The 15,673-nt window shown below is 48.6% G+C and overlaps 1 protein-coding gene across 1 annotated transcript in view; it reads right to left on the bottom strand.

Annotated features, from left to right (window-relative positions):
* Positions 1 to 9,487, bottom strand: part of LOC147709437 (serine/threonine-protein kinase pdik1l-like) — a 91,643-nt gene extending 82,156 nt beyond the window's left edge. The window contains exon 1 of the mRNA XM_086925480.1: positions 8,590 to 9,487. Within this exon, the coding sequence (XP_086781606.1) occupies positions 8,590 to 9,201 (612 nt within the window). The 5' untranslated portion in view covers positions 9,202 to 9,487. The remainder of the gene's footprint in view (positions 1 to 8,589) is intronic.
* Positions 9,488 to 15,673: the final 6,186 nt, after the last annotated feature.

Here is a 15,673-nt window from a genome sequence, read left to right as displayed (position 1 = left end):
TTACTTTCTGTTGGTCACTACACACACTGCTAGTTGAGTGACACTCCACGCAGTCCATCATTTTGTGTAGTTGCAGTGTCAGAAATGTGGGCGTGTGAAAGTGATGGGCCCTTGAATGGCGCTGTCTGCTGGTGTGAGTGTTGAAATGTGATGGGTCCGCGGCTGGCGGTGTGAATGTTTTGTATGTGTCACACGTACGAAAGGTGTATGAATGGCCTGTAAAGAGGTTGGTGCCTTGACGTGGCTTTACAGCTCACGAGCTGTGAGTCAGTGGTTCAGTTTATCATACTTTCAATTATACGCAGTGTATTTCATTTTTTTGAAATTACTTGCGAATACAATTGTATGTACTGAATCATCACTCACCCTCGTGCCAAATCCAACCAGAATGTGTGTGTGCTTGCGGATTAGATGGCTGTGCAGTAATGTTTGTCTTTTATCTCTTTCTGAAGTAGGGTGTACCTTGTCTCTTATTGTGATTGTTGTAGTGTGTTGCTGTTCTTTCTGGATGGTGTCAATGGTCTGGTTTGTATCAGGTATGAAAGGCGCGTGAATGGCCTGTAAAATGGTTGGTGCCTTGTCGTGGCTTTACAGCTCACGAGTTGCGAGTCACTGGTTCGGTTTTTATGCATTTTTTTATTGACAGTGCATTTCATTTTTTGAAATATCTTGTTAATAAAATTTTATGTACTGAACCATCACTCGCCCTCGTGCCAAATCCAACCTGTATGTGTGTGTCTTTCAGGAATAGTTAGCCGTGCCTTGAATGTTTGACTTTTGAGTAACTCTGTTACGGTGAACATTATAGCTATAAGTAACTTACTAAATTTAGTTATTATTGTTAAACCATGGAAGTATATGGTCATATCTTTCTGGTGAATTCTATTGTGGATTTTTATCCAGAATCTCCTGCAAACTTGAAATTGTCTGTCACAATTTCCTTGAATCACACGCTCTCAAATTGAAAACTTATTTTTCCACTGTACGATTTGGACCGCTTCCTGTTGCTGCCACTATGCCTACCCACGCAAGTGAGGTACCATTTTTATCGGGAGACCTGGGGGAACGCTGGGTGGGAGGAAATTTGTGTGAGCCCAGTGATGCCACGCTTTCCCATGCAAAAAAGTGTGAAAAAAAGATTTTTTTTTTAGCTAAAATTGAGGTTTGCAAGGGATTCTGGGTAAAGGAACGTTGGAGGATCCACGCAAGCCTCCTTGGAAGCCCCCGGGTGTCTACTTTTCAGAAATGTATGGGTTTGGTAGGTTTCCCTAGATGGCCGTCTAGCACGGGGCCAAAAACCCAGGTAACCCCTCTTGCAAAAGCTGGTTGTATTGAATGTCAATACCGCCTGCTTTTGCAAGAGGGGTTACCTGGGTTTTTGGCCCCGTGCTAGACGGCCATCTAGGGAAACCTACCAAACCCATACATTTCTGAAAAGTAGACACCCGGGGGCTTCCAATGAGGTATGGCTTGCGTGGATCCTCCAACGTTCCTTTACCCAGAATCCCTTGCAAAGCTCAATTTTTGCTGGAAAAATCAGTTTTTTCACACTTTTTATGCGTGGGAAAGCGTGGCGTCACTGGGCTCACACAAATTTCCTCCCACCCAGCGTTCCCCCAGGTCTCCCGATAAAAATGGTACCTCACTTGCGTGGGTAGGCATAGTGGCTGCAACAGGAAACGGTCCAAATCGTATGGTGGAGAAATTACAATAACCAATAGCAACATTACCTTCTTTTTTTTGGGGGGGGGGGGACTGAGTTTTTGGACCGGGGCACGGCGGGCATCTTTGGAAACTACCAAACTCAAACAGTTCTGAAAACTAGACACCCGGGGGAGTCCAGGGAGGTATGGCATGCGTGGGTCCCCCAATGTTTTCCTACCCAGAAATCCCTGCAAACCACAAATTTAGGTTAAAAAAACAGTTTTCCATACATTTTTGCGTGGGATCGCCGTGTCGGCACAAATGTCCTACCACCCTGCGTTCCCCTTGTTCTCCCGAGTAAAATGATACCTCACTTGTGTGGGTGGGCCAAAGGCCTGTGACTAAGGCAGGGGGGCTTAATTTGCTACACTGAAATACTACTTTTTTCAACATTCGTTTTTGGCCTGTTCTGCTTTGGGGCACCCACACAAGTGAGGTATCCTTTTACTCGGGAGAACAAGGGGAGCGCTGGGTGGTAGGACATTTTTGCCGGCACGGTGATTCCACGCAAAAAAGTTTGAAAAAGTGATTATTTTACCTAATTTTAAGGTTTGCAAGGTGTTCTGGGTAGGAAAACGTTCGGGGACCCACGCATGCCATACCTCCCTGGACTCCCCCGGGGGTCTACTTTTCAGAACTGTTTGGGTTTTGTACTTTCCAAAGAATACCACCGAGCCCCGGGCCAAAAACTCAGGTGCCCCCCCCCCCCCCCAAAATCAAGGTTGTTTTGCAATTTGGTATTGTAAATTCACCACCGTACAATTTGAACCATTTCCTTTCGCAGCCACTATGCCTACCCAGGCAAGTGAGGTACCATTTTTCTCGGGAGACCTGGGGGAACGCTGGGTGGGTGGAAATTTGTTGATCCACGCAGATTCCGGAACTTTCCACCACAGAAATGTGAGGAAAATGCGTTTTTTCTTTCCAATTTCTTAGCTTTGCAAGGGATTCTGGGTAAGAGAACCTGGGGGTAGGCAGTCGAGTGACCCCATCCTGAATTCCCCTGGGTGTCTACTTTTCAAAAATGTATAGGTTTGCTAGGTTTCCCTAGGTGCCGGCAGAGCTAGGGTTCAAAAACAAAAAGGTAGTCTCTTTGCCCAAAACGTGCACAATTTCACTGAAAAATTGATTTGTGACCACGTTGCGTTTTGCACTGTTTCCTGTCGCAGCCACTATGCCTACCCACGCAAGTGAGGTACCATTTTTCTCGGGAGACCTGGGGGAACGCTGGGTGGGTGGAAATTTGTTGATCCACGCAGATTCCGGAACTTTCCACCACAGAAATGTGAGGAAAATGCGTTTTTTTTTCCAATTTCTTAGCTTTGCAAGGGATTCTGGGTAAGAGAACCTGGGGGTAGGCAGTTGAGTGACCCCATCCTGAATTCCCCTGGGTGTCTACTTTTCAAAAATGTATAGGTTTGCTAGGTTTCCCTAGGTGCCGGCAGAGCTAGGGTTCAAAAACAAAAGGTAGTCTCTTTGCCCAAAACGTGCACAATTTCACTGAAAAATTGAGTTGTGACCACGTTGCGTTTTGCACTGTTTCCTGTCGCAGCCACTATGCCTACCCAGGCAAGTGAGGTACCATTTTTCTCGGGAGACCTGGGGGAACGCTGGGTGGGTGGAAATTTGTTGATCCACGCAGATTCCGGAACTTTCCACCACAGAAATGTGAGGAAAATGCGATTTTTTTCCAATTTCTTAGCTTTGCAAGGGATTCTGGGTAAGAGAACCTGGGGGTAGGCAGTCGAGTGACCCCATCCTGAATTCCCCTGGGTGTCTACTTTTTAAAAATGTATAGGTTTGCTAGGTTTCCCTAGGTGCCGGCAGAGCTAGGGTTCAAAAACAAAAGGTAGTCTCTTTGCCCAAAACGTGCACAATTTCACTGAAAAATTGAGTTGTGACCACGTTGCGTTTTGCACTGTTTCCTGTCGCAGCCACTATGCCTAACCAGGCAAATGAGATACCATTTTTTTCGGGAGACCTGGGGGAACGCTGGGTGGGTGGAAATGTGTTGATCCACGCAGATTCCGGAACTTTCCACCACAGAAATGTGAGGAAAATGCGTTTTTTTTTCCAATTTCTTAGCTTTGCAAGGGATTCTGGGTAAGAGAACCTGGGGGTAGGCAGTCGAGTGACCCCATCCTGAATTCCCCTGGGTGTCTACTTTTCACAAATGTATAGGTTTGCTAGGTTTCCCTAGATGCTGGCAGAGCTAGGGCTCAAAAACAAAAGGTAGTCTCTTTGTCCAAAGAGCGCAAGATTTCACTGGGAAATTGAGGTGCGACCACGTTGCGTTTTGCGCTGTTTCGTGTCGCAGCCACTATGCCTACCCACGCAAGTGAGGTACCATTGTTTTCGGGAGACCTGGGGGAACACTGGGTGGGTGGAAATTGGTTGATCCAAGCAGATTCCAGAACTTTCCTCCACAGAAATGTGAGGAAAATGTGTTTTTTTTGTCAAATTCGTAGGTTTGCAAGGGATTCTGGGTAACAAGACCTGGTGGTAGGCAGTCAAGTCACCCCATCCTGAATTTCCCTGGGTGTCTACTTTTCAAAAATGTATAGGTTTGCTAGGTTTCCCTAGGTGCCGGCTGAGCTAGGGTGCAAAAACTACAGGTAGGCACTTTGCTAAAAAAGGGTCAATTTGTAACTGCAAAATTTAGGTGTCACCACTTTGCATTTTGCGCCGTTTCCTGTCGTAGGCACAAGGGCGACCCACACAAGTGAGGTACCGTTTTTATCGGGAGACTTGGGGTAATTCAGATTTGTAAATCAACTGTTATTACCAATTGAGCTTTTGCGCATTTCTCCCTTTCAATGAAAGACATTGTGTAAAAAAAAAATAATTTTGAAAAATGACCAATAATTCTCATGCTAGTATGAGTATTCCCAATTTTGAAAATTAGCAATAATATACTGTTTCTGAACTCTATATTTTGTACCCAATTCAGAAATACATAGGTGTCTTTCATACAGATTTTTCCATGTATACATTTTCCAAGACAAAGTGCTCTATACCCAGTAAATGAAAAAATACCATTGCAAGTTGCTGCTCAGTTTTTGGATCTGGGTTCGTCGGGTTCTTGGTGAAACTACAAGTCCTATATATCCCCACAACCAGGAAGGTCTAACGGATGTAACGGTATATTGCTTTCTAAGAGCTGTAAAAACTAGAAAAAGTTATAGGTGAAAACGTTGAGACAAAAGGCTGTTTTTTTCAACAAATTTTCAATTATTCCAATATTTAACTGTTAGTTTCTATAAAGAAACCTTCATGGATTTAGACAAATGACCCCTTTCTGAATTCAGAATTTTGTCTACTTTTTGAAAATGTACAGCTTTCTAGGATCCATTATTGCTTTCAAACTCATTTCTACCATTAACTGGAAGGAGGTGGAAAGCTCTAAAAATAGCAAAAATAGGCTAATGTCCCAGAAAAATGCCAAAACTGTGTGAAAAATTTCGGTTCTCTGACAAAAGACTGTCATTTCCTAAAAGCTGAGAAAATGGAGATTTCAGCCCCACAAACCCTTTTTTGATAACATTTTCAGGGAAAAACCCAGAGGCTTTCATTTGCAGCCCGTTTTTCCCATTTTTCTGAAAAAAACAAAAAAATCACTATATTTTGGTTAATTTCTGGGACCCCTCCAAGGTAATCCACAAACCCTGGGCACCTTTAGAATCCACATGATGTTGGAAGAAAAGGACGCAAATTTGGCGTGGATACCTTATGTGGTCAAAAAGTTACAAGGGCCTAAGCGCGCACTACCCCAAATCGCCAAAAAAGGGCTTAGCACAGGAGGGGAAAAGGCCTAGCAGCGAAGGGGTTAAAAAGACAGAACAATGCTGTAAACAACCTCCTTAGCAAAAAGCACTGGAAAACCATCAGCTATAGATTATAATTCAGATTGGCTTGTCATGGATTTGTTGATACGGCTATTTATGTGTGAGATATAGTGGATAGACAAGTGGGTGAATGCAAAAATGAGTCAATAGGTGTAAAAATGGATGCATGAGTGTAAACGTAAGTGACAGAGCTTCTGCATGATAAACTGCAGAAGTGATTATTTGTCCACAAACTCACTAATCTATCCACCAATTGATACTTTCACCCACCATGCCTGGACCTTGTTAACGCCATTCTGCTTCTACGACAATACACCGTGGTGCATTTTGTCCAAACCCAGGAGGCATAACTGGAGAGGACTTACCAACCCCATATTCTATCTACACACTTCAACCTAACGTACAGTCTCGTACACAAAATATCGCATCCTCCTTCCAGACAACTGAAGTGCACTGTGCCACTCACAGTCAAATTCAAGGAACTTTTCCCATTTCGTTTCTTCATGCCGCTCCATCCCACTACTGTCTTCCCTGACATTACCCTTCAACTGACTTGTGCCTGCCCCTTTTGCCAATTGTGAATGATGCTCCCTTTTCTGCCTACAACATTATGTAAGATCCAAGCCATTCGTGCTGGCTAGTCTGTGGATATTGGTGCATCTCGCCATTTAGATGTTTATAGTTGGCAGCATTATACACACACATTCTTCTCAGATCATCTTTTGAATTTCTTGTTCCATCACCACATCTGTCAGACCCTGCTGATGGTGGTAACTTCACCCATTTGGGTCAAACTCTTCCACCGTCCTAACCTTAACACTGTAGTTGCAAACCCAAAGGCAACCTTCCTCTTAGTCAGCAAAGATTCCCATCATGTGTCTGTGTCACTGCTGTCTACATATACCTGCTGAGACAAAATCTAATTACTGTTCTCAGGGAATTATTGAGCCTGCTACCACACAGCACCATACTCCTTACTGTAGCAGAATATCTCCTATTTATAGCCTTTAGACATATACTGCCTTTCCATGAGCACTCATCCGTATGGGATGCAGTCCCAAGGACAGACTGGCCTATCATGCTCTCTTCCTTAAGTTTGAAGGCCACCCTGCCTCCCAGGAACTCTGCAACGCACTCAGCGACTACTTTCACGACAAAAAAGTAACCATCTACAAAAACTTCGAACCCCAGGCAGCAAACCTCCTCAACCACTGATTAACTACTACCACCACCACCACCGGACTCCCACTCACAGCCTGAAAAGTACTCACCTCGCCGAACACCTCCACTCTGGAGCACCAATACACCCCTGGCCCCTTGGACTTTTTAACCTTGGAAAAACCTAAATCAGACACCAACTCAACCTCAATGCCACGATAACCACAGCAACGTACCCAGATGCCTGAAAACACACCGAAGTTAAGTCACTCTTCAAAAGACCTTCAGCAGACCCAGAACTACCACTCCATCTCACTACTTCCTGTTCCCATCAAAGTGCTGGAGAAGGCCATCAACCTCCAACTTACCAAACAACTGGAGAAGAACAGCCTACTGGAACCCTCTCAATCAGGTTTGAGAGCTGACCACAGCATTGAGGCAGCTCAGATTGCCACTCCGTACTTCTGCACCCTTCGACAGAAGAGAATCAGCCACCCTGATCCAACTTGACCACTCCGCAGCTTTCAACACTGTCTCCCACAAAAAACACTCATTGACCGATTACATCCGATCGGTATCACAGATGACGCACTCAGCTGGATGACATCCTTTCTTACAGGACGCACCCAGAAAGTTTTGACTACCTCAATTCAGATTGCATCCCAAGAACATTTGCGGCGCTACCCAAGGCTCATCCCAACACTCTTCGACATATGCATATCACTACTAGCAGACAGTCAGATGGCATAATATCAGCATTATCGCCTACATCGATGAAACCCAGCTCCTCCTTTCACTCTCAGCAGACCCCATAGTGACTAAAAGGCACATCCTTAACTGCATGGAAAGTGTCTCAACCTGGATGAGGTGAAAACTAACTAAAGCTCAATACTGACAAGACTGAAGTCTTAATCTTCCGCAAACACGCCAACCTCTGGAATGACTACACGTGGCCTTCCCATCTCAGACCCAACCCCACGCCTGCAACCTCAGCATCATCTTAGACAGTGAGGCATCTATGAAGTGCCAAATCAACACAGTCGCCTCAGCTTGCACACTCTGCAAGATCTTCAAATGACTACCCATCAACACCAGGAAGTCAGTAACACATGCCCTTATCACCAGCCGGCGAAACTATGGTAACGCACTCTATGCAGGTACCTCTGCCAACCCCATACAAAGTCTCCAATACAGAACACTGCAGCTAAACCGATTCTCAACCTGCTCAAAACAGCCCCCATCACCCAACACCTGAAGGACCTACATTGGCTCTCAGTCCAGTAGAGATGCCTCATCAAACTCCTGACCCATGCATACAAAGCCCTCCACAACCAAAGACCTGCTTAACTTAACCACCGCCCCCATTTTCATCAACCGCCCAGAAACCTAGGCTCCGCACACCTCACCCTCGCAGCATCCCCCCTGCATTTGCCTCAGCCAAGGAAGATCATTCACCCATCTCACAGCCAAAGCCTAGAATAGTCGCCCACTACACCTCCAACCACCAACTTGACTCACCGTTTTCAGGAAGGGACTCAAGACCTGGCTTTTGAGACGAGAGCAAACACATGGACACCCTCACATGTGACAAGCAGCGCTATACAAGCACCCAGGCTGCTACAAAGGTCTATCGACCAGAACTTAATTGGAAGAAAAGACCCAGAGTGTTCTCAGAAATACAACAACAACAAAATGGAATCTCTGCACACACTCTCCTACAAGTTTGGAAATGCTACCGCTCAAGGAACTCAATGTAAGCGGTAAGACAATCTGATTTTCACTACATTAAAAGGTATATTTGTGGACCTCTGGTATACGCCCCGAGTACCACGGCCTGGCAGATTCACCAGGATCACCCAAGTGTCCAAGGCCGCCTCCTCACCTTGAGTTGAGGGCCATGCAGGCCGCAGGACACCAGCACGTTGTCCGGCTTCAGGTCCCGGTGCACGATCTGGTTACGGTGCAGGAAGGCGGCGGCGCTGGCCAGCTGACCCATGAAGGTGCGGTTCAGGCGCGGGTCGGGCCCGCAGCGGCCCAGCAGGTAGTCGTTCATGCAGCCGCCGTCGCAGTACTCCATGACGAACCAGACGGCGCACGTCCAGCCGGGCTCGGGGCAGCTCGGCCGGCCCTTCAGGCAGCTCTCCACCAGCTTCAGGTGGTGCTCCTCCTGCTCCCGCTGCTGGTCGCGGGCGGCCAGCGGGTGGAAGTCGCGGGCGGCCAGCGGGTGGAAGTCGCTGGGAGCGGCGGGCTGGTTGGGCTTGGTGCGCTGCAACACGGCCTCCTCCATCCGCACCAAATTGCAGTGCTGGCCCCGCACGCTGCACAGCGCCCGGAACTCGTGCAGGGCCAGCTCGGCCGTTTCTGGGGCGGCGCAGGGCATTCTCTTGACGGCCACCGGGGCTCCGGTGCTGCTCACCCGGGCCTCGAACACTACCCCGTAGCTGCCGCGCCCCACCTCCCGCAGCAGCCGGTAGCGGGCCTCGGGGCCCGCCATGATCCGCGCTGTGACGCACCACAAGTTACCAAGAAGCCTGACGGTGCGAAGAGGGCCTCTATGTTCACTTCTCAGGGTAGGCCTCCTTGATTGTTTCCTCCCTTTAATCTTTTTTTTTCTTCAGGAGGGCAAATAGGTTAATTTTCTGTATTTCAACTTGGCCACGGGGGAGTGCAGGTGGCCGTGACGTGGAGAATCGAAAGTGGACACAGTTCTTTGAAGTTTCCTCAAAATCGTTCGAGGTCCGCGTCGGTTGGTGTTAGAGAGATTTAGACCACCGGCCAGGGGCATGTTTGTTTCTCACATGAGGCTTTTTAAGGTTAATTAAGGGTGAGTTGTGATACATTGATACTGGCTAATAATTGCAGGACGATTTAAGTTGTGAGACTCGCAGCTGGTTTTCCGCGCAAGACTAAACCCCCTGAAATGCTTTTGTCCACTTCTATCTTTAAAATGACATACGACTACAGCTCCTAGGATGAATTTGTTTGTCTGAAGAAAGCACAGATAAATAGTGTCACTGATGACATATAGCCACTTTCTAACCTTAATTATATTTTCGTATTTTTCTTTTAAGTTCGTAATTTTGTTTACTAAATTCGAGGTTAATTGAAACTGTTTAAAGTTGTCAGTGTTTGTACGCACTTTGAGAGGAGTACTCGTTTCTTAAAATTATTTTTGTTTTGTGGGCTAGGGGCTAGATGTATCAAGGCCCTGTTTTGCTATTTCCTAATTGCGAATCTCTGCAATTCGCAATTAGGAAATCCCAAAATGGAATGCATGAAAGTCAGCGATTCCTAAGAATTTGCAAATGACCTACCTCATGAAAATTAATGAGGTAGGTCGCAACCCCCTAAGAATCGCAAACATCACAGGGATAGGGCCTGCTGGGGTCAGCAGACCACCATGTCTGTGATAGCTTTTTTTTTTTAAAGCAGTCCGTTTTCCTTAATGCGTTTAAAAAAAAAGAAAGAAAAGTTTTCTTTGAATTTTTTAAGAGCAGGCAGTGGTCCTGCTCTTAAAAAATGTTTTTACTTTCATTCACAATGGGGAAGGGGAACGGGTTGTGTCAGGCTGTGTTATACACTCCTTGGAACCAGCAGGAGTAATTGGTGGAGGCGACCTTTGTTCCTGAGCAAGTTGCTACTGTTGCGGATACATACATGTCAGCAATTTGAATCAGTAAGGAGGGAAGCGTGAATAAACGAATTGTGGGAATGTATTTCCCCCATTGACTAACATTGAATAAGGGTCAGTCTTAGGGGAGAAACAACTAGACGTAAGCCGGTTCTGGCTTTAAAAATTGTGAGTCTGACGCCTGAATCTGCTCTTTTGGCATCTATGCAGATATTGATGTAGGTTGATAATGCTAGGAAGCATTTTATAATGCTTTTCCTAATCCTTAATTTGCATTTGTTGGGACGGAAAAGTCCTCCGCATTGTAATAGTCGTTTATCCCTTCCCCAAGTGCTCCAACTGTACTAATGTCTGGATCCTTAATGTTGATTTTTGTTGTCATAGGCAAACACGGATCATGCTTGAGTGCCATGACATAGGCCCTTCTCATGGATTGAGGTTTTGTTCGACCAGGAAGGGCGCCCAAAGTGCCTCATAGTGGTGAAAGGCTGCTGCCTTTAACAGAAGTTAAGCAGCACGGTTGTAGGAGCATACCTTGTAGTGTTCAATAGGAGGGAAGAGGTCCTTTTTAGGTTGAGCCTGCGTGAGCATGCGCTAGCGCATGCACACTCACTAGTGAGACTTTTCTATTCAATAATGGCCTTGGAACCAGCTCACTGCTTTCCATTTGTTGGCTTCAGGGTCACTCTTGTTTGCTGCCTCCTAATTGGCTAGTGTAGGCCAAGTGTCACTTCTGTTCCTTTCTGTGGAGCATGGACCAAACAGAGATTCATTCAACTAAGTGCCCTTCCGCTACTCGAGCTGTGATTGAGGCACTTTTTCTTTGTTCCGTCTTCCACTCCCGCTTCCCCTAACTGGTGCTCCCTCCCTGTCTTCCCTCATTTCCCCATACTCCCCTTGCCCCCTGATTCTACTGTGGTACATGATTTAAGAGTAAATGCACTATGATGCCTTCAATGATGGCTGCGTTGCCGCACTTTTTTTTCTTGTGCATGCAATCCAATTTGCTCTAACATCACACATTCAGGGGTATATTCACAAGAACGTGTGATAACTATCGCAAGAGTAGCGTAACGCAACTTTCAACATCGCAGCCTATTGCGGGAAAATAACCTTGTGTCAACGAGGAATTCACAACGCGATGGTAGCATGCGATGGACACCAGATAACGCGTAAAATGTCCGCGTGAAAATCAATGCCACGCCACAAACATGCGATACACGAACGCAAAAACAATGCGATGTGGCCAACTGCGGTACAAAAAGTGGCGAAAACTAGCCACAGGCCTGCAAATCCCATGCGACTGGCAGGACAATGCACCATAAAACTCACAGAAAAAATACACTAGAACCAAGCCAAAGCACGTAGCAACATGGATGCACTCTGACCCAACACAGAGGCCAACTCGAACCCCACAATACCCACAGACTACCAGCAAGGAACAACAGGGTCGGGGAAGGCCAAGGAGAAGAGTGAGAGGAAGACGGGGTGCAGACCGCAGGAAAACAAGACCAGCATCACAGAGGTGACAGAGCACTACCAGCAACTGACCCACTAGCTGACCACCTGGATTGCAGTCAGAGTGCCAAGGAGGCCAATCCAGGAGGCCAATAGGCGCCAGCATGACGTGACTATCTATACCAGGCACCACCCCCTGCTAACAGGAAGGCAGCAATGGCGACAGGAGGTGGCAGTCCAGCGCCACCAGAGGAGCTGGAGGAAACCCAGGCCACAGTCATCAGTGGGGAGACAGTGCAAGTAGTAGGGAGTACGGACACAGCTTGAGAGGACCTGACACAACATCAACAGGGAGTGCAATGAACAGGGAATGGAGTGACGGGGGAGATGGGCACAATGGTATACATGTACAACGAGGTGCAGCACACTGCACACCCACAAGCACCCAGGATCATGTCCCAGATCCTCTTGGCACACTGAAGCACCCACACATAGCGCGAACAGCACACCCACATTGACCACAACATGGAACAATGCGCATAGCCGACACTGCAGAACAGAGGACACAACTGGCTATGCACATAAACATGCCTACTACATCTGACGGAGCCGGAAACTGTGAAATGGAAATGTACGCGTACAACCTCACATTCATCATGTAGTCCAAATGTACACTGTCCCGCAGAAGAATCCAGGACCCCCCAAAAAGTCACAATGTACATTGCCATACAGTCTGCATGCAAACCAGCAAGATGCGCCAACATATATATCAACACAAAGTAAACACGCAACAACTCTTCACATCGCAGAGGGGCACACAACACCTTCAGCAGAGCACAGAATACAACACATCAGTGATGCCAGAGAGGACCACCACACCATCGACACAGAGGCCCTGCAACAGCACATGGATATCCCACGCAACCCCCCACCAGGATCCGGCCAGCCAAGCTACTCAGAGGAGAACACAGAGCCTGCAACAGACCACACAGCAGGAAGCACCCACAACCACAGCTGGCTCACAACACTTCACCCACCCACACATGGCACACCAATGCCATGTGTCAGCACGCAAAAAGGAGGTGGCCCAACAGGTGTTGGTGGGGGCCGAACCCTTGGAATGCGAACTAGGACACATATGTAGGTGTCTATCACCCTTCAGTGCCCACCAACACCCCACTAAGGAGACCCACACTGCCATAGTGACACATGCAGATGCACATTCACAGTAGAGAACCAGGGCGCTCAAATAGCAGTCACACACCCATGTTGGTTCTGCGTATGACGGTCCTGGCCACTCCCCATACGAATTGAGTGGGTGACGACAAAGCTACATGACCAAGCTCCGACCCGCTGCCTGCGGTGACACGTCTGCATCCGATGTACGCAGCACAATGTAATGTCATAGGGCCCAGGGCCCTCATGCATACAACTATACCACAGGGACTCACACAGATATCCTGTTGAACTGGCTACGGGCACATGCGCCCAGCCCCTTTATTGGCAGGGCACATGTACAGTGACGCCTGTGCTGGATGTGTGTGGGGTGAGTGTAAGCCATTCCGCACAGAATGTCTGGTGCTCCTGTGGTGATGCGACGTCCAGGCCGGTCTGGACTCGCTTTGGTGTGTGAGCCCTGGTGGGACGCATTCGGTCCCAGAGACTGCATACAGCACAAGGCCGCAGAGAAATGGCGTTGATGACCCCAAGGCCTACGCCTCAGGGTCCATCCAATGTCTCCGGAGAAGGGATCCTGGACCAGACCAGCACAGAGTTAGTGGCCCCGGATGCACTGCGGCCGGCACAGGCACCGAGCCATGGGACAGTGACTTGCGGTGCAGTCAGATGGGTCATGCGACCTGAGCGGGACACCATCAATGTGCGAGGTGTATGTTGCAGAGGGTTTGCGGGGGACAGTGGAAGGTGTCTTCCAGGGCATGATGCCGAAAGTTTTGATTTTATCCGGAAGCATCAAATTGTGGGGATGAAAGCGCAAGCCTCGTTTTCACCACCAATTCGGTGTCAGCTACATGAGGATGAAAACTAGCCCCATGTCCATCGACTCAGACGCCACCAATGTACAAACAGTGAGTGTCCATGAATGTCGGGAAACAGACTTAGTGGCACCGGGGGTGAGAGGAGATGCAGTCTGCCATGATGCCGGTACACTGATATGAACTCCGCCTTTGCTGAATCAAGACTCTGTGACCTACTGGACCGCGGTCAGCAGTGACCCACAGCCACGTGTCGTTGGCTCGCGATGCGCAGCACTAGTGACACCAGCGCAGTTGTCGGTAGTGTACGAACACCTCCGTAACAATGATCCTTTTCTCTCTGTCAAGATGCAAGGCGCCATCCTCTTACGCCTCTCCTTGTGTGCAAAGATAAGTAATCTGCCTTTGCATACTCGATTTTCAGTTCCAAATCTGTGACCTATTCGAGTGCAGCCTAGGCCGAGAGCAGTGTAGGCCGGAGGCAGCGGTCAGCACGGGCCATTCACTGAGTATTGCCGGCATAGGTTAGTGGCCCCAGCTGCCTGCGTAGTTCAGGTTCAGTGAGACCACGTGTTTGGTCACCTCCGTGACTGTGACCCGGCTCAGCCGGACTGAGCCACATCTTCCTCTTACTCCTCTCTGTGACCACTAGTGTGGACTCTGCCATTCGTGAGTTGCGACTAGGTGCTGGATGTGAGACCTACTGGTCCGCAGGGTAGTCCTGGCCCCTCATCCACGTGTCGCGGGCTGGCGCTGAACAGGGTTTGTGGCAGCACGTGTCGCCGGCTGGCGTTGAGCAGGGTTTGTGGCAGCACATGTCGCCGACTGGCGTTGAACAGGGTTAGTGGCACCAAGTGTCGCAAGAGGCCCATATGAAACTATGCCTGCCTCGCTGATCGGATGGGTCTGGTGCTGTGGCCACTGACCCGGATTTGGGGTCACTGCCAATCAGTATCCAGGACACAGTTTCACATATGGGACCCACTGGGCGGCAAAGGACGCCAGTGGAATATGTCAATGAGGAAAGAGTAATGTGGGCCAGCGTCGGGGGCCAGCGATGGTCTGAGAGGCTGGCAGGGTCACAGGCCTTGGGCTTGGAGCTTACACAGGCTCGTGGTGGGCCCTCCTTGACACACGCCGGTGTCGGCTGGTGATGAGTGTGGCCTGGCTGTGCAGGGTTGGGCCTGATAGATTCGTGGTCCAGTGGGCCGGGGTACGGCAGGTGCACAGGATCGCAGGCAACTCCGCTAACGAGGATGGCGTTGGCCTCGTAGCAGGGTGGGAGGTGCCGCCATGGCATAGACGGGCTTTCCGGAAGAGGACCACGCCCAGGGCTACATGCTTTTTATTCACACCCCTACGATGGCCTGGCGTACACCGGGCCATCCCACTCTGCTGACACTCACAAGAGCATAACAGGCAACATTTCCACGAGGACCACCACTGGCTGGGGTGACATGGTTGCGTCCACTGTCCACTACACTCCATACACCAGAGGTGTATGTCTGCATGGATTTGGGTGTGTTCTGCATACTGCGGTCTGTCCAGCACATCGCCGTCACTCTTGGCATTGTGTACTTTCCCAATCATGGTTCTACTGCATCCTTCACACTTGCCTGGTTGCCACCTCTCCCCACATTCGGCTATTGTGTGGCTGAGGTGCCATGCCGTTGATTGGTTAGTTCACAGCTTGCCCAGGTTACCATTGTAAGTTGTTCTATCGTGTCTGGTGGGTAGGCATGTTGTTGTGCATGTCAGTTGTGAATTTGTGACATGTGCATTGCCAGAGTCGTGGATTGCATGGTTGTGGAGTTGAGGTAAGTGAGGTGTTAATTTTGAACTTGCCAAGGGGCTGTGCATTTTTGGGGCAATCCTGGGAACGC

This window comes from Lissotriton vulgaris, chromosome 6 (genome assembly GCF_964263255.1).
Source record: "Lissotriton vulgaris chromosome 6, aLisVul1.2, whole genome shotgun sequence".
Classification (NCBI taxonomy): domain Eukaryota; kingdom Metazoa; phylum Chordata; class Amphibia; order Caudata; family Salamandridae; genus Lissotriton; species Lissotriton vulgaris.
The sequence above is the reverse complement of the archived record's forward strand: the minus strand, read 5'-3'. Positions and strand labels throughout refer to the sequence as shown.